General features: G+C 41.2%; 1 protein-coding gene across 5 annotated transcripts in view; it reads right to left on the reverse strand.

The window, feature by feature from the left end:
- smek1 (SMEK homolog 1, suppressor of mek1 (Dictyostelium)) overlaps window positions 1-20,578 on the reverse strand; it is a 101,810-nt gene that overhangs the window by 70,934 nt on the left and 10,298 nt on the right. For all 5 annotated transcript variants that reach the window (XM_067992083.1, XM_067992082.1, XM_067992081.1 and 2 more), the window contains exon 2: window positions 3,748-3,803. In XM_067992083.1, the coding sequence (XP_067848184.1) occupies window positions 3,748-3,803 (56 nt within the window). The remainder of the gene's footprint in view (window positions 1-3,747; window positions 3,804-20,578) is intronic.

The raw sequence follows: 20,578 nt of genomic DNA on the forward strand, positions 1-20,578 counted from the left end.
CTGGAGGGTGCCCAACAAAATGTACTTCTACACCAGTCAACACCATCAAGATAAGAAGGAAGAAAAAAGTAAAATTAAATATTTCCACACAAGTGAGCAATTATTTGATTCTTCAACAAGATGGATCTGAAGCGAACAGTAGTCTATTTTCCACTATACAGTGCACTATGGTAGCAATGCTTAGTACAACATAGGAGGCCCAGAACAGCAGATATAATAATGCATGCTTGTTATCTTATCAGGGATGTGTCATTTGTTCTGTGTAACGGAGATAGCAATCTGACCAAAACTGCTTCCCCCTAGCCACTAGCAGTTTAAAAATACATCAAAACAGCTGTGCACTCACTCTCATCATGAGTAGGTGCTGGCTGTATCCATAGCAACTCCCTCATCATGACTGCCCTCTAAGCATTCTGAAGCATCAGAAGTAGAGGGAAAAAAAATCACTGGTGCTACACAGCTGATTAACAAAAACTCAAAACTAGCATCTAAATTAAAATCAAACCTTCTGACCAAGATCTCAAGTACCAAAAATCTGGCATCACAACAATCAGTAATCAAGTCTACAGACTAAAACCATATAATTTTTTTTTGGTGTGTCGGGGGGGGGGGGAGGCAATAATAACAAGGCTGCATTTACTGTACTGCCTTAACTGCCATGAGAACGTGATTCAGTAGCAATTGCTTTTTTTAAAAAACAACTAAGTGAGTTGCTAGTGAAGGGTTGGGATTTGAACCAGCTGAATGTTGCAATTTGAGCGACACAGCATGACAACCTAGTTTCAGTCGAGACTAGTTTTAAAAAAGTACAAATGGAACAGATGGTCAGAAACTGAACTACAAAAGTGATTAAGCACGTGGAGATATGAGAAGTTGCAATAACCAGGTTAAAATTTGCAGCACAATCGGGTTACAAAGTAGCAACTGTCACGCGGGTGTATGCAGGGTATATTTGATTAACCTTTGAGCCATGTCCAATCACGAGTCACTGACTCAGATCGGCCGAAGCCACGATACAGCAAAAATGGACCCTACTGTCCAGATAACTGGACAAACTTAGATAAAAGACAGAACTAAAAGAAGGGGCTTAGCTAACGATGTAAAGTTATAATTAGGTTGTTTTTGAATGTTGCCACAGAGCCGGATTGGCTAAGGAATAAGTAAAGTAGTAACGGCTATCGGTGTGCTCCAGTCTTGTACTGTATATAAGCTTGTGAATTTTGTTGATCGGGGAGAAGGTGCTCGCACAAACCGCAGGGTCAGAGACCCTTCTCCCAGAGCTCTGTTTTAATAAACTGCACCTTTTACTTTACCACAGATTAGATGTGAATTTATTTTCACCCAACACTAGGCTACGATAAAGGATATTGAGAATCAACATGTGGTGTAGGATTTTCTTGCCTGAAGGACTTTAGTAAACCAGCTGGGTTTGAACAACAATCTGACAACGTTCATGGTGTCTTTCCTCGTGCCAGCACATAAATGATCAGAGATAGTGAATTCAATTTCACAATTTGCCATGGTGGGATTTGAACTTGCACCTTCTGGGTTTCTAGTCCAGCATCATAAACACTACATAGGAAACATAGGAACAGGAGTAGGCCATTCAGTCCCTCGTGCCTGCTCCGTCATTTGATAAGATCATGGCTGATCTGTGATCTAACTCCATATACCTGCCTTTGGCCCATATCCCTTAATACCTCTGGTTGCCAAAAAGCTATCCACCTCACATTTAAATTTTGCAATTGAGCTAGTATCAATTGCCGTTTGCGGAAGAGAGTTCCAAACTTCTACCACCCTTTGTGTGTAGAAATGTTTTCTAATCTCACTCCTGAAAAGGTCTGGCTCTAATTTTTATACTGTGCCCCCAACTCCTAGAATCCCCAACCAGCGGAAATAGTTTCTCTCTATCCACCCTATCTGTTCCCCTTAATATCTTATAAACTTCGATCAGATCACCCCTTAACCTTCGAAACTACAGAGAATACAACCCCAATTTGTGTAATCTCTACTCGTAACTTAACCCTTGAAGTCCGGGTATCATTCTAGTAAACCTACGCTGCACTCCCTCCAAGGCCAATATGTCCTTCCGAAGGTGCGGTGCCCAGAACTGCTCACAGTACTCCAGGTGCGGTCTTACCAGGGTTTTGTATAGCTGCAGCATAACTTCTGCCCCCTTGTACTCTGGTCCTCTAGATATAAAGGCCAGCATTCCATTAGTCTTACTGATTATTTTCTGCACCTGTTCATGACACTTCAATGATCTATGTACCTGAACCCCTAAGTCCCTTTCGACATCCACTGTTTTTAACTTTTTACCATTTAGAAAGTACCCTGTTCTATCCTTTTTTGATTCAAAGTGGATGACCTCACGTTTGTCTACATTGAATTCCATTTGCCACAGTTTTACCCATTCACCTAATCTATCAATATCACTTTGTAATTTTATGTTTTCATCTACACTGCTTACAATGCCACCAATCTTTGTGTCATCAGCAAACTTAGATATGAGACTTTCTATGCCTTCATCTAAGTCGTTAATAAATATTGTGAATAATTGAGACCCTAAGACAGATCCCTGCGGGACTCCACTAGTCACATCCTGCCAATGTGAGTACCTACCCATTATCCCTACTCTCTGTCGCCTTTCGCTCAGCCAACTTCCTAACCAAGTCCGTACTTTTCCCTCGATTCCATGGGCTTCTATCTTAGCTAACAGTATCTTATGTGGGACCTTATCAAATGCCTTCTGGAAGTCCATATAAATAACATCCATTGACATTCCCCTGTCCACTACTTTAGTCACCTCTTCAAAAAATTCAATCAAGTTTGTCAGGCACGACCTACCTTTCACTACACTACCGTACCAGTTTAAATATCACATACAAAAATAAATTATGAATAGCATATTTAGTCAATGACTCCAAATAAGCACGAGTTACTTGGTCCCTATTCAAACTTAACTTCATATGCAGAATCTGGTACTACTACATCCAATATATGTACACTGATTAAATTCCACTACAGCAAATAACCAACGTTTACTATCCCCAGTTAAAGTAAGTTAGGATGGCAATTCTATGTGGTGCCAGAATGTATGGTAGAATGGCCTGGAATCTCCCAATCTTAGTTACTCCACTACAAGATAACAGCAAGCAGACGCCTGGCTCTTCCCAACGGTGGAGAAATGTGGAGGAGCCAAGTTTTTTCCCCCAACAGACTACCCACCAGTGAATTCCAGAACAACAACTTGCATTTATATAGTGCCTTTAACGTAGTAAAACGGCCTAAGGCGCTTCACAGGAGAGTTATCAGACAAAATTTGACACCGAGCCACATAAAGAGGTATTAGGACAGGTGACCAAAAGCTTGGTCAAAGAGGGGTAGGTTTTAAGGAGTGACTTAAAAAGGAGGAGAGAGAGGAGAGGGGTTTAGGGAGGGAATTCCAGAGCTTTGGGCCTAGGCAACTGAAGGCACAGCCATCAATAATGGAGCGATGGAAATCAGGGATGTGCAAGGAGGCCAGAATTGGAGGAGCAGAGAGATCTCTGAAGGTTGTACGGCTGGAGGAGGTTACAGAGATAGGGAGGGGCGAGGCCATGGTAGTAATTCAAACACAAGGATGAGATTTTAAAATCGAGGCGTTGCTGGACCGGGAGCCAATATAGGTCAGCGAGCACAGGGGTGTCAGCTTTCCATTACTGTCCAACTGCCAAACTATAATATACATTTATCTAGGGTCCTTACCTGTTGTTTTTGATATGCTGTATTAGGATTTATTTTAGATTCAAGAAGAAGAGAACCTAGTGAGAAAAGAAAAATACACATTAGATAGTAAATAAGACCATTCATGTCTTTTGCTATTTGAACAAAAGAGATCTTTTAGAACTGCAAACTAGGACTTTCCTTCTCCATCCACAAAACATTACTTTCCTAAAGGCACTGGTTTAGGCTGACAGATACTTCCACAGCCCCTTCCCCACTCCACAACATGACCTGCGACCTAGGCAATGAATATCGGCAGCTGTTCAAATGTGGAGTCAATTCCTGTCCTCACCTGATATTCGTATGTGCAGTTTTCAGCAGGGAATGCTGAAAAGTGAAGATGAGTGGGAACCCTGACTGATTTGTCCCCCTCCCAGGCCCACAGCATTGATACCATCTGCAGTGTCCTAACTGCTGCCCTGGAAGGGGTTAGCTAACTCAGCACAGAGCTGGGTTTGCACCTGGAGGGTTCCGAGTCTGTATGCTTCAGTAACACTCCATGCATTAGATTCTAAAGTTCAGACTGAAGAAAAGGCACGGTGGTGGGAAGAAACATTCAGCATGATTAAGCAATTTCTTCCTCTGGTGCTGGGTTACTAGTAATGGACATTGGGGAGCCACAAAATAGAACTTTTTAAATCTGTAAGACTGACAGACACTCTCATAGAACACAATAAATTATTACAACTCTTTGAGCCTTTACTTCTTTGAATAAATTGTGAGAAAATGTGTGCAACTCTGAATAGGAGGAGCTATCATCGGCACTCCAGTGATTTTAGTTAGAGCTGAACATCTGTGCAGAGAATAAAAAAGTGATGATGTTTTTTACGCCAATCCCAAATGTATGGCATTTGTTTGGGTTTTAGAAATTGTTTTATGCTTGGGGTTATATACAAAAACATATGGATAATCCAGGAAATGCAAAAGAACAAATTACAACTTAAACTGGCTAGTCTGATTTGACAGTTGACATTTTGGGCAGCCGTTCATTCCATATTTGCAGAGAATTAATTACTGAACCGATCTCGTAACTACATGCTCTTTTCTTCCCCCAATTTCCTCCCATTCTGTTTTAATCATCTGGCACATCACCCAAAAACCTTTCCTCATAATTAAGAGCTAAGATTTTTGATGGGTGCTTCAAGAGTGGTAAAGGAGATCATTAAAACAGATTTGGATAGGATAACAGCACAGGATAAAGGACATGATGGAAAGTGCTAAATGATTAAGCACGTGGGCAGAACTATGGTTGCTGCAGTCCAGTATAACATGTATGACGTTACACCTTGGATAAAAGAAACGCAGATGGGAATATAATCTAAATAGGGGGAAAATTACATGGAAGAACAAAGGGATTTAGAGGTCCAACTCTAAAAGCTAACTTGCAGGTGCAAAAAGTAATCAAGAAGGTTAATGGGATGCTGGACTTCATCACAAGTGGTTTGGAATATAAAGGCAAGGAAGTACTACTACTAAATTATGCAGAAAGAGATGACATTTGGAATACTGTATTCAGTTAGGGATACCCCAACTTCGAAAAGATATACTGGTCTTGGGGAAAGACTGGCTGCGATTTGCCAAGACAATACCTGGAATGAAGGGCTCGGGTTATATTTCCTGGTGATAAAGAGGTTAAGGAAACTGATCCGATTGTGGTGTTTAAAATAAAAAGAAGTTGACAAAGTACAGAAAGGAACTATTTCTGGCAGGGAAATCCAGAACATAGGAACATAATATGAGCTAAGCCGGTTAAGTGTGAAGAACTTCTTCACAGCTAGTGAGAATGCGCAACACACTGCCACAGAAGGCTATAATTTTATTTAAAAAGAAAACAGAATTACATAGAAATTACAAAACAGAAACAGGCCATTCAGCCCAGATAGATATGTACTTAGGGCCCAACTGATATGGAGTTAAGGGAGGGAATGGGGAGTAAAAAGAAAATTGCCGTGACTAACAAAAATGGCAGAGCACGCTTGATGAGCCAAATGGCCTTTTCCTTTGAGCCTAGATAGAGTTGTGCTAGAGTTGTGCCATGCTATTTGACCACACAGGGAAGGAACTTCAGCTGAGACCAATTTGGTTTCTGCCTGAAGTGCATACAAGGAATCTTTCAAGCAAGGATCACTGCAAATGGCCAAGAGTGGAATCCCTGACTAATTCTCCACGCCCCCCACCCCACCTCCTAGCCTAGAGGCATCAAGACCAATTGGAGCACCCCAACTGCTGGCTTGGATCAATCACATCATCTAACTCAGCACAGACCGCAATCAAACCTGGGGCCTTCTAGTCTGTGTGGCTTACCATTACATTAGGTGGTGCCTTTACCCACCAAATCATATGGGGAACTGGTTAACACGCAATTTGAAATTTGCAATCGGGAAAGGAACAGCGCAGTTCTTGAACGAAAAGGTTTGCTTTCCAGGGAAAAGCTCTTAAAAGACTGCTGCTGTATAAATGAGTTTTTAGTGCAACATTCACATTTACCAAATGTCTTAATTCCCCATTTTGAACACAAGTTTGCTGTCGCAGGCACTGCCAAAGTCAACAGCATGGAAACCCCAATATACTCAGAGTGTGAGGCAGCAAACCGCACCGAGTTAGTGACTTTCACCTGCGTCTTTGACCGCAGTGTAAATAGAAATACCACTCTCATTTGTATTGAGCTTTCCCAGCCACTGGGAAACTTATCAGAGCACAAAAACAAAAGTTTTTAAATCTTCAGATAGCTGCAAGGTTGTTTAAACATCTTTAAATATATCCTTTAGCTATGTTGATTTCTGTTGTGGTCAGGGAAGTTCTGCTTGGGTGTGGAGGGGGGAGCAGGTAACAAATTTGCTTCACAGTCTGTTGAATGGAGGGTTTCAGCTGTTCAGCCTGTCAGCAGCTATTCACTTTGCTGTCAATTCTGCCTGACTGGAATTAAAACTAACTTGCAACATAAACAGGACAGTTTCAACAGTAGTGGAATCTCTTCTCTAAGTGGTTCTGGAATATAAAAGGGTGATTTAATAAATCTAGTTGGATGAGTGCCAACATACCGCAATCTACTGGGTCCTTACCCTCAATTACTTCAGAAACAGAATAAATGCCGGTGCATTTACCAAAGCATAGGTAAAATCCTTAACCGACTGATTACTGTTTTAAATCCTGAAATGTTATATTCAAAAAACACAACCAAAATATTCTTTCAGTTTTCAATTTTGTTAGGAGTATCAGTAGAACTTTAAGCTGGATCTTGTAATGCATAAGGTTACAAATGTACGAAAGTGTTGACAGGAAAGGACCACCATCATTTTCCGATCCTCCCTGGCTACAGGCATGGTGCCGGAGGGTTGGAGGACTACTAACGTTGCATCGTTGTTTAAAAAGGGACAAAAAGGATAGACCGAGTAACTATAGGCCAGTCAGTCTAACCTCGGTGGTGAGCAAATAATTGGAATCAATTCTGAGGAACAGTATAAACAGTCACATAGAAAGGCACAGATTAATCAAGGACAGTCAACAGGGAAGGTATGTCTGACTAACCTGATTGAATTTTTTGAGAAGGTAACAGGGAGGGTTGATGAGGGTAGTGCATTTGATGTAGTCTACATGGATTTTAGCAAGGCCTTTGACAAGGTCCCACATGGCAGACTGGTCAAAAAAGCCCATGGGAATCTAAGGCAAAGTGGCAAATTGGATCCAAAATTGGCTCAGTGGCAGGAAATAAAGGGTAATGGTCAATGGGTGTTTTTGTGACTGGAAGGCTGTTTACAGTGGGGTTCTGCAGGGTTCAGTACTAGGTCCCTTGTTTTTTGTAGTATATATATATATATTTCAATTATTTAGACTTAAATGTAGGGGGTATGATTAAGAAATTTGCAGATGATACGAAAGTTGGCCGTGTGATTGATGGTGAGGAGGAAAGTAGACTGCAGGAATATATCAATGGACTGGTCAGGTGGGTAGAAAAGTGGCAAATGAAAGATTTGCCCACTGTGGAACTAAGCCATACAGACCAAAATAAAAACAGTAAATGCTGAAAATACTCAGCAAGTCAGGCAGCAACTGTGAAGTAAGAAACAGAGTTAATGTTTCAGGTCGATGACCATTCATCAGAACCCTTCATAGACCAAGGTGGTCCCGGTCTGGATCTAGCCTGTGATGAGTGTGCCTCCACAACTACAATTGGACTCAGTGACTCCTGTGCTGTAAGATGGAGGGAAAATAAAGACAAGGCTCCCAACTCCTGTTTATAAATGTCGGTAAGGACAGAATAAGTCAGGTTTGACTGCCACATTCCCCCAAAATGCAATAACCCAACAATCCCAGGAAGTTTATTCCATGGCTTGGGAGCCACATGTAGTTCGTTAGCCCTGAATTCCAGCCCACGAAGCTCAGGAAATTCAGTTCTATTTTTCTATTTCTTAGTCTTTGGTTTGTCCTGTTTGAATTTTGTGGGCCTGGAGGTTTGGAAAGGGCTGTTCTTAGCTAATGGATAAGTCTGAAATCATAATGGATAAATCTGTTAGTATCTGCAGTTTCAGATAAATGCAAACTAATAGGAACATTGATTTAAATTTTATCATGAATCTTTCTGTACCACATATATGAACTTAAGCAGCCCACGAAAGTAGAAAGCTCGGATCCTCTTCATAACAGTAACCCCACATCCCTGGTAACATTTTAGTGAATCTACTCCGCATTTTTTCCGTTGTTTTTATATTCTTCCTATAATGGGGTACCCAAAACTGGACAAAATATTCTAACTGCACCTATTAACCTACTTTTCTGTACTTCTTTTTCAGTCTTAATGCCTTTCTAATTTTGCCACGAGTGAATCAACAATCGATCAGGAAGCATGATAGTTATTTTTAAAACATGGTAGTTTCCCAATGACTGATGTGCCACACTAAATAAAAGGTCTGCTACAACACTATACTGGCTGTTCCAAATAGGATGTTTACACTGAATAATTTTGCAATACTCTACAATCTAGCATTTCAATTTGAATCCTGTAAATTCAGCTGGTAATGCAATGACATCCTGCAGTTGGATTCAGAGGGATGTTCTGGTGAATGCAAGTCAGGGTTTGGAGATGATTCAGAAGAGATTTACTGATATCACAAATGAGGGGCTTTGGTTATGAGGAGACTGGAGAAACTGGGGCTCTTTTCATCCAAACAAAGGTTAAGAGGAGATCTGAGAGGTGCTCAAATTTTTGAAGGGTCCTGTTGTTAAGATAAAAACTACTTCCACTACTGAGTTGCAAACTCGAGGACATAAATTTAGTCTCACTACTAAAACGATCAAGGGAGAAGTTAGGAGAAAAAAGTATAGAGCATTGTTAGGATATTGGAATGCCCCAAGAAAAGTAACGGAAGCAGAAACGGTAATTGCTTTTAAAAGGGAAGTGGATAAATATGTGAAAAATTTAAATTTAAAATATATGGAGAGGCAGAGGAATGGATAGTTTTTTCAGAGACCTGACACAAGGACAATGGGCGAATAGCCTCCTTCTCTGCTGTAAGGTCCTATAATTCTAGACTGCAATTTTTAGATTGTTTCAGCATTTGTGTACTAGAAAAAAATGGAAGGGTGGCAAATATATCTCAAGACAAAGTCTCTGGATGCACAGAAAGTAATGACAAAACACTAAGCTAAATAGATGAATTAAAGTACTGATGGACAAATTTCAATCCATTCACTCATTCTGAAAACTAGGAGAAAAAACAAAACCAAAAGCTTGCTAACTCCAAAAAGTTTAGGGCCAAACACTGTAGCGCTCTTTCAATAGAAACATTCAGTTGCTAATAACAACAAACACTTGTTACTTAACCCAACGAAGGAACTTAAATAGACAACTACAGACCCTCTAGCCTATCAATAACTGGTAAAGTAGTGGAAATCGTTCTAGGGAATACCAAAATTGGAGAAGCACCTGTATGGTGCTTGCTTAAGTAAGGAACAGTCAGCATGGATTTAGGAGGAGGTCCTATTTGATAAATCTTGAATTTTTTTGAGGGACTGCAAATAAATTAGATATCGGAACTCCCTATGATAATGCTTATTTGTACTTTCAGGAAATTTTGACAAGGTCCCACACAACTAACTACTGATAAAATCAAAACTCATGGGAATCTCGGATAGAATATTGTACTAGATATATTAAAATAAAGAAAACTAAGTACTCGTGAAAGATGTAGTATCAGGCTGTGGGGGAGGTGTTGAGGAGAATGATGATCAAGGATCACTGATGAGAGACCCCTGCTGTTTCTTATCTGGCTTAGATGCAGAAACCAATTTTAAGCTTGTTAAATAAAAACAGAAAATGCTGGAAATACTCAGCAAGTCAGGCATCATCTGTGGAGAAAGAAACAGAATTAACATTTCAGGTTGAAGAGCTTTCGTCAGAACCGGAAGACGCCTTCGACTTGAAATGCTAACACAGTTTCTTTCTCCACAGATGCTGCCTGACTTGCTGAGTATTTCCAGCATTTTCTGTTTTTATTTCAGATTTCCAGCACCTATAGTATTTTGCTTTTGATTTAAGCTTGTTAAACCAGGAAAACAGTAGAGCTGGAGAACAATGTTAATGATTTACAGGAGTCGAACAGTTAAACAATTAGGTAGACAAATATAAAAGTATTCCATATTGGGCTTAAAAAAAGGTAATAGGTATAAAATGAACGGAATCAGCACAGAGAGACTTAGAAAGGGGCCCAAAAGATCTAACATGATATTTAGATGAAGTGGCAAAACAATTTTTTTTAAAAAAGTAAATAATGTTGGAATACATATCCAAAACAGTGGAATACAAGTCTATAGAGGTTATGATTATGTTTTATGATGCACTGGTCAGACTACACTAGGGAGCACAGTGTACAATTTTGGTCACCGTGTTTCAGAGACAACATAAATGGACTACAGAGGATGCAGAGAAGAGCAACAAAAATGTTTCCAACTGTAAATGGGATGAGTTATGAGAAAAAATTAAGCTCCACCATCTAGAGAGAAGCTTGGGGGGGGGGGGGCGGGGGGAGCTCATTGAGTTATATAAAGTGCTGAATGGTATAGATAAGGTGAACCCAATATATTACTTCAACACACGTCAGACCAATAGTCTGATGTGCAATGAAGAAAGATACTGGGTTCACCCCTTCGCTCACCGACCTACATTGGCTCCCGGCTTGGCAACAGCTCAAATTTAAAATTCTCATCCTGGGTTCAAATCTCTAATCTCTGTAACCTCCTCCAGCCCTACAACTCTCAGATCTCTGCGCTCCCTCGCTTCAGGCCTCGTGTATCCCCGATTCCCATTGCCCCATGTGCGGAAAGTGCAACTCACAGGAGCACCAATTCAAGGAGCCAGTGTTGGATCACTGAGTTCCGGCCATCAGCTTCACCATTTAGTGCAAGTACCGAGTGCTGAGTACAAGCCATTGTTCTCTGCAGAGAGGGAGAAAACAGAGGGAGAACAGTTCAGGACCATCTCACAACCCCCCGCCACGGCCCCCCTTCCTCCCTCAGATCGCCTGTTTCAAATTAGCCTTTGCAGTGGCAGTCCCCGTGTATGATGAATTAGGGGACAGTACATAATTTAAAAGATGGTATTTTTTACTTCAGTGCTACACATCCCAATATTCTCATCCTTTTACAACCAAAGTATTTCACTGAGTATCACCCAGTAATGGTGTTAATCATTAGACTCATAAGGCCCGAATACCAACATATAGTAACAGAGTAACGGGGAATTGGGTTGATCCTTATACTCTGTTGAATTGCCAATCTCAGTTACATTGCTGCAGAGGGGAGGCTGGGCAATGCCCTGTACCATTCTTATGTCCAGACTGTTCGCAACCATGGCATCCTATTTGATCCTGAGATGAACTTCCGACCACATAATCCGCTCCAGCACCAAGACCGCCTACCTCCATAACATCGCCCGTCTCACCCCTGCCTCAGCTCATGTGCTGCTGAAACCCTCATCCATGCCTGTGTTACCTCTAGACTTGACTTTTCCAATGCTCTCCAGTCCGGCCTCCTATCTTCCACCCTCCATAAACTTGAGCATATCCAAAACTCTGCTGCCCATATCCTAACTCGCACCAAGTCCCATTCATCCATCACTCCTGTGCTCACTGACCGACATTGGCTCCTGGTCCGGGAATGCATCAATTTTAAAATTTTCATCCTTGTTTTCAAATCCCTCCATGGCCTTGCCCCTCCCTACTCTGTAACCTTCTCCAGCCCTACAACCCTCAGAGATCTCTGCGCTCATCCAATTCTGGACTCTTGCACATCCCTGATTTTAAATCGCTCTACCATTGGTGGCTGTGCCATCAGCTGCCTAGGCCCTAAGCTCTGGAATTCCCTCCTTAAACCTCCCCACCTCTCTACCTCTCTCTCCTCCTTTAAGACGGTCTTTAAAATCTACCTCAGTCCAAATATCTCCTTACATGACTCGGTGTTAAATATTGTTTGAAAATCGCTATTGTGAAACAGCTTGGGTTGCTTTACTATGTTAAAGGCGCTATATAAATGCAAGTAGTTGTTGTTGCATTTCCTAGGAGCTGTGTAAGAGTGGAATTAATGGAATCTGACAAAAGGTTAATTGCTCACACCCTTGATGTCAGTGTTTGGTCTGGGAAGAAAATAAAAGGAATACAAAAATAACTGCAGGTCACTTGGACCATGGAGGAGGTCTTTTCTGACCACCACAAACTAACAATTGGCCAGATTGAAGCAGTCATTTCTGTCATTTGTCTATGTGTCTTCTCAGGTTTCACTAATCTATGCATATAATAACCTGGAAGGAGAGAAGAAACAAGACAACCAAAAATATGTTAGGAATCAGAATCACAAATAACTACATTTATATTAAAAGTCAAACTGGAAGGACAAAGAAAAAAAGTGTATATATTTTTGTCAACAACATAGCTACGGCTCCACTCGGGAACCTCGAGAGGAGTTTAGTAGTTGGTTGAAATTCAATAAAATAGTTATCAGCTTCTCTTGTAGGTCGGGATCTGTAAGATTCCTTACATCTCTTGTAGGTCAGGATTATATAATGATGTGGAGATGCCGGTGATGGACTGGGGTTGACAATTGTAAACAATTTTACAACACCAAGTTATAGTCCAGCAATTTTATTTTAAATTCACAAGCTTTCGGAGGCTTCCTCCTTCGTCACATCGTTCACCTGGTACATAAATCTGATGACCGGTCGCACGCTGGTCCAGAAAACCTCATTTGTATTGGGGATTGTTTACAGTGCTGGGAGATGGGGCAAAAAAATGGCCACCACTTTTGCCCACTTGTAAGCTATGGATCCACGGCGAAGAATCACGAAAGAGACTACACGATAACATCAACAAGTTCCATCCCACCATCAAGCTCACCATGGACTACTCCTCAGAATCGGTTTCTTTCTTGGACACACGAATCTCCATCAAAGACGGGCACCTCAGCACCTCACTCTACCGCAAGCCCACGGACAACCTCACGATGCTCCACTTTTCCAGCTTTCACCCTAACCACGTCAAAGAGGCCATCCCCTATGGACAGGCCCTGCGAATACACAGGATCTGCTCAGACGAGGAGGAACGCGATGGACACCTACAGATGCTGAAAGACGCCCTCGTAAGAACGGGATATGACGCTCGACTCGTCGATCGACAGTTCCGACGGGCCACAGCGAAAAATCGCATCGACCTCCTCAGAAGACCAACACGGGACGCAACCAACAGAGTACCCTTCGTCGTCCAGTACTTCCCCGGAGCAGAGAAACTACGCCATGTTCTCCGCAGCCTTCAGCATGTCATCGATGACGACGAACACCTCGTTAAGGCCATCCCCACACCTCCACTACTCGCCTTCAAGCAGCCACCCAACCTCAAACAGACCATCGTTCGCAGCAAATTACCCAGCTTTCAGGAGAACAGCGTCCACGACACCACACAACCCTGCCACGGCAACCTCTGCAAGACATGCCAGATCATCGCCACAGATACCACCATCACACGAGAAGACACCACCCACCAGGTACATGGTTCATACTCCTGTGACTCGGCCAACGTTGTCTATCTCATACGTTGCAGGAAAGGATGCCCCAGAGCATGGTACATTGGCGAGACCATGCAGACACTGCGACAACAGATGAACGGACACTGCGCAACAATCGCCAGACCGGAGGGTTCCCTCCCAGTCGGGGAACACTTCAGCAGTCAAGGACATTCAGCCACCGATCTTCGGGTAAGCATACTCCAAGACGGCCTTCGAGACACACGACAACGCAAAATCGTCGAGCAGAAATTGATAGCCAAGTTCCGCACCCATGAGGATGGCCTCAATCGGGATCTTGGGTTCATGTCACGCTACACGTAACCCCACCAGCGAATAAAAGTTATCTGTTTTTAATTCAACGGGTCATTTTCAGTCTCTCTCTTCCTTTCGGATGGTTCTCCCTCTCTCTCTCTCTCTCTGTTTTGTGTTCTGGCCGTTTGTATATTCGGTGGTCCTGTAGGTAACACCTCTCTGTCTGAACACTTTGATTGCCTTGACAACGGGCAGTTGGAATGTTTATCTGTAATCACCAGGTATTGTTCTCTGAATATAAATGCGAAAGGTTCAAGGATTTCCTGACATTCACCTGACGACGGAGGAAGCCTCCGAAAGCTTGGTGATTTTCAAATAAAATTGTTGGACTATAACTTGGTGTTGTAAGATTGTTTACATTTGTACAATGTAGGCAAGGCCACTGGTTTTTAGGTCTTGTTTCATTTCATAAAAGACTTTATATATTTTTTAAATATTTCTTTGCGAGGCTACAGCTGTACACTTTAATTTAATTACTGCTTACTGGGAATAACACATCTATGCACATGAACTATAGACCTTCTAGGTCATTGTCAATGGGCAGGTGAGTAAGAGAAAGAGAATCAATCATTTGTATAGGTGGACAACTTAATAAGCGTCATTGCCAAGTCCATGAAGGTGACAAACAAACACTGAAGGTGACAAACGAACACTGAAGGTGTTAGTATACCTAGCTGCTGGAAGACCGAGCTAAATCAGTAATAATTGCTTGTCCCCATGACAAAAATGTTTTATTTTTGTCTGATATATACAATGGTATTGGCTTTCATTCTGTCATGGTTCACAAGACATTAAAAAAAACAGCTTAATTAACTGAAAGACATAACCTAGTTTATTGATATGGTCGCAAAATTAGCACTTTTGTCTGAGTCAGGTCCCTAGGGGAAATCCAAGTCATTCAATTCAAATACAAACAAACATGTTATGGGATTGATTCCAATTACTCTTTTGGAGTTACTAAAATTTGGTTGAACCCAGCTGTTCTTCGGAAAACATTTCAAATCGGCGAGTCTGAAGCCTGGAAAGAAATAGTCAGACCTGATACTGTCCATGGACAGTGAGAGAAAAAAGAATCGTCACAGAAGATTATATACGTAAGGAATCTTACAACACCAGGTTATAGTCCAACAGTTTTATTTGAAAATCACAAGCTTTCGGAGGCTTTGTCATGGGGACAAGCAATTATTACTGATTTAGCTCGGTCTTCCAGCAGCTAGGTATACTAACACCTTCAGTGTTCGTTTGTCACCTTCAGTGTTTGTTTGTCACCTTCATGGACTTGGCAATGACGCTTATTAAGTTGTCCACCTATACAAATGATTGATTCTCTTTCTCTTACTCACCTGCCCATTGACATTGACCTAGAAGGTCTATAGTTCATGTGCATTTAGTCAGGTGAAGTGTGGGATTCCTTGAAGGTTATCGCATTTATAGTCAGAGAACAATAGCTGGTGATTTCAGATAATCTTTCCAACGGCCCATTGTCAAGGCAATCAAAGTGTTCAGACAGAGAGATGTTACATACAGGAACGGCCAGAACAAAAAACACAGAGAGAGAGAGAGAGAGAGAGAGAGAGAAAAACATCCAAAAGGAAGAGAGTGTGTCCAGTTATATTAAAAACAGATAACTTTTTTTCGCTGGTGGGGTTACGTGTAGCGTGTCATGAACCCAAGATCCCGGTTGAGGCCGTCCTTATGGGTGCGGAACTTGGCTATCAATTTCTGCTCGACGATTTTGCGTTGTCGTGTGTCTCGAAGGCCGCCTTGGAGAACGCTTACCCGAAGATCGGTGGCTGAATGTCCTTGACTGCTGAAGTGTTCCCCGACTGGGAGGGAACCCATTTCATTTCATTTCATTTCGAGGATTTCATTTCGTTCACCTGAGGAAGGAGGAAGCCTCCGAAAGCTTGTGAATTTAAAATAAAATTGCTGGACTATAACTTGGTGTTGTAAAATTGTTTACAATTGTCAACCCCAGTCCATCACCGGCATCTCCACATCATACAATATATTAATAGTCTTGCATCTAGTGTGCAATACCTGTTTTGCTTTAAGTAAAAGTGCATCAAATGAGAACTGAAAAGGCAGGCAGTATACAAATCAAAAGCAAGGAAAGCAGTTAAAAAACTGCTAGAGAAGCTACTAAAGACGTACAAAAACAGCCAACCATGAATATGCTCTTTTTAAAAGAAAGGCAATCGAATCACACAAAAAAGAATTGGATAAGTACTTGAAGGGAAAAAATTTGCAGGGCTACAGGGAAACAGCGTAGGAATGCGACTAACTGGATTGCTCTTACAAAGAGCTGGCATGGGCTCGATGGGCTGAATGGCCTCCATCTGTGCTGTAACCATTCTATGATTCACTCAAAAGGCTTTCCCTCTCAATTAATGCAATTTGATGCTCAAAATAAGGTTTAACACAAAACATCAAAAAATTACATATTTTGCATGGTTAAATTTACCCAGTGAAATACTTTTTGCCATTTTTAATACCTTCATTCAAGTTTTATTCAGCCCATCTCAAAAGCTGATGCTTTCCACTGGCTGTTCTCCCCCCCCCCCCCCCCGAAAACAGTTGAAGGAAATTACCAACCACAGCTATGCATTCTAAGCATATGCAACTTGCAGAATTTCGCAGAATGCATTAGCAGACTTCCCTGAGTGGAGATTGAAAGGCATAACCCCTCATCCTGAGAGAATGAGAGTTTCTTTACTTTTTTCAGACTTCAAAGCAAATTGAGAGAGAGATTGATTCCCAGTGTTCACAAACCCCTACAAAGCACATCTGAGTGCTTTCCGAGTTCAAAACCACTCAATTTTTCCATATCCCAGAATCAGCTTCCCAATGCTTCTTGGTCTAAGGACTGCTCCCAAACCAGGGGCCCTCATCTAAGATACCAGGACTCCTCGTCCAGTGATCCCAGATCCTTCGGCATGTTCTAAAGCTCCACAGAACCCCCTCAGTCATGCTACCAGACCCCAAGGACCCCCCCCTCAAATTACTACTATACTGTGAGACGCCATTCACAGGAATGCCAGACCCAATGCTCTCTTTCCAATGCTCCCAGGGCCACCTCTCCAATTCTGACAAATCAGTTTCCTCAAAAATATTACTTCCATAACACATCTCAGTTCTTATGAGGTCCAGTTCACCATAAGCAATGCTACAGGACAACAACTAGCATAAGAATAAATAGCAAACTGCAATCTAATCTCAGATTCAGATGACAGCTAAAAAATGCTCAATTTTGCTCTCACATTACCTTGGCCTGTCAATTGGATTGCTGCTACGTAATCACTCTCCCAGTTCTCCGCTGTTCTTGATTTACTGGGCAGAACCATTTAAGCTATGTTAGTGCGGCGACAACTAAACTATGCAGCATTAATACATTGTGCCAAAGACCATAAGGTGAGCAGAATGGCTAAGCAGGGATCTGCACTTCTTTCTATCAACATGTGAACTCTCTCGGTTCTCTAAGTCACGAGAGGAACTGGGCCCAAGAAAGGTTTGGCGCAAAAACAAGAAAATTTGTAAAGGGAGCTTGACAGCCACAATGAAATGGTCATAGATTATAATTATGATGGTGACTTTCCTCCCACCCCCCAAATCAAGAGGAACGATTATGGTTCAAGGCCAGTTTGGTTGGTGGTGGTGGGGAGGGGGGTAAGTGTACTTTAAATTATACACATGAAATCCAAAATTGGTTAATTTTCATGACAGCAAGCTTTAAAACTTTCTGTGGCTTTAATCTCACACCTACCTACCTTTAGCCATTTCATAATAAATGTGACAAGAAATACTTGTGGTTGTTGAAATTTTGCAGGTGACAAATCTGCAAAAATAAAGCCCCATGTGAAAATTTATTGATTTACCAGTACTTCAGCATGCACACACACACGTGAATGAGTTTATAGAAAACTAAAAAATAATTTGCTAAGCAGTGGGAACAATGTTCAATTCCTACAGAAGAGATCAAATTCCTAAGCAAAAACACATACAAATGATTCACCATTGCTCCTATCATAAGTTATCCTACTGACTGAAATGGCCAGATATTCAAGCTGGGTCTAATACTCATCGTGACATCAGCAGTTTTTGAGAAAGATTCTGCAGTTAACCAGGAAGTGGTGCAAACAAGTCCCAACTTGTCTGGATGAAATTGTGTTCATGAATATCAACTACCCAGCTAACAAATGAGATAAAAAAATTCTGCACCTTTTTTTTCATCATAATAACATTGGTACTGTTCCTTAGGATAGGATCAGATCTGCGTACTGTAATCACACCCATCGACAAATACTTGATCTAATGAGAAAAATGTAATACTATTCATCCATCACAATTCTGAAATAACCAGAAAGAAAATTTCTTTTAAAAGTAAATTTTACCCCAAATCAAGGTGATGAAAAGTATCCCAGTGCCTTGCTTTTCAGCAAGCTGAAACCTTACTGTGATCAATATATGTTCAGTACTTTACCTTAAAAAGACACATGCCTAATACCAATATCTTTCAGCATTAAAAAAGGGCCACAATCCCAAATAAGAGTCTTGCTCAAGGCCTACTCTCAGTAATAGTCTAACACTTTGCACTATGAATGAGTGGTCACAGCACGCACAATTCTCCGCATAATAAAATCCTGATTTTGAATATGCAATTTAAGGCAGGTGATGAGCGGTGACTAGGCACTTCCCCACAGAAGCAGGGACAACTGAAGGACTGGATAGTCCATTGAAATGATAGATTCTATAGTTTAGTAGAGTCCTGTCATTTGCTGTATGAATGCTACGATATACATCTACAAATTTTGAGTTTCTAATTTAATATACTATTTAAGTTGCTAAGTACCTGTTAACAGACTGGAATGACAGTATGGTGCTTCCTTACTGAAGTCTTCAGATAAAGTTTGAAATAGGCATTATTGTTGGCATTTAATTAAAACACTGGAAGGCAGCAGATTAAGTTATAGATTCAAATATCAGTTTTAGAAAGAGATCAAGACACCAAGTATTTTACCCTAAACCCCTATCACCTGAAGTGTAAGAATATAGTGGCACCATGTGCAATCTACATTGTGTCAGGAAGTTTTATGACAACTCTACTTAGCTGTGTTACTGGTCTTTGAAAATATGTGGGTGTAGAGTGTATACTGGATGGTACAGTGAGTTAGACATTGGCCTTTTATATCTGGGACATGAATCTGTTGCAGTCATGGAACAGTTTCTTTACTCGGCTAGCTATTACTGTCCCAAGCAGCACTTGACAGTTGTGCAAGAGAAATGAATCCAGCGAAACATAAAATTCACAAAAAAATTAAAATTGAAAAAATATGCTAAAATATAAGCAGACTGACAGAAAATTTTAAAATATTCATCTGAATGCAATGCAAATTCAGCAAAATGGCTATTCTTTCTTCCAAATTTCCACAATTCCTTTCAAACATTCAGAGTTTTTCCGACAAAGTATTGGTCAGAAAGGAAGGGCCTTCAACTAATACACGGCAGGTGATTTGACCCTGAGATCAGTCAAGCAAGAACTCACGCCATTTGTTGATATGTCATTCAACTGCAACTGTCCCAACAGGAATGAAGAACAAAATTTTGGCCAGCTTTGGTAAACTGGGGTACATATAAAAGACACGTGGCTTGATTGGAGATCATTTTGTGCTAGGGAACACTAGGTTTTAATCCGAATGCCAAACAGATACACCCTCAACAAGGCCCATTTATTTTTGAGATGGTCAATAAAATGATTTATTGAACTATGTAAAACTGATTTTGCAGATTGACCAAAGCTGAGAGACCATAAACTAATTCATTGCAGTAAATACACAACTGAAGATTGAACTACAGTTAAGGGACACAAGCTCATCACTGAATCGATTTTTCCCTAGAAAGGCAGACCACACTGTGCTGGTCAAAAAATACACCGAGGAACTTCAGTTTCATAGGCCACCTTCGGATGCCAGTGAGGTTTTCGGCTCACTCTTCAATGCAATTGAAAATGTAATTATAGTGGTGGCATTCAAATTTGCTCAATTCTTCTAGTTATTTGACAACAGCTTCCAGGTACTGAGGAACAGCTGCGAAATTCAGTGCTTTCTGCTGGAGTGGCTTTGACAGAATGAAAAGAATCGATGCAGTGAATAAAGGATCACTACTGTGTGTTTCAAGCAAATGAAGCAATAGGCATTCAGCTTCAACAAAATCTTGGTTGTTACAGTTGCAACGTTGCTCAGTGAGACAAACCCAACTTAAAAAACCTCACCACACCTTTGACACCGCTTACATGAAAGGCATTGTGTGCTACAAGAATAAAAGATTCAAATAAGGTGCACCGAGAAATATTTTCATACTTTCCTTGACCACATGATAAAGCTGAAGAGTGACTTCAGACTTGCTTGACCTTTGGAATCATCTTAGTTGCATGAACCAAATCAGGAATATGATGGAA

Source organism: Heptranchias perlo, chromosome 10 (assembly GCF_035084215.1).
Source record: "Heptranchias perlo isolate sHepPer1 chromosome 10, sHepPer1.hap1, whole genome shotgun sequence".
Classification (NCBI taxonomy): domain Eukaryota; kingdom Metazoa; phylum Chordata; class Chondrichthyes; order Hexanchiformes; family Hexanchidae; genus Heptranchias; species Heptranchias perlo.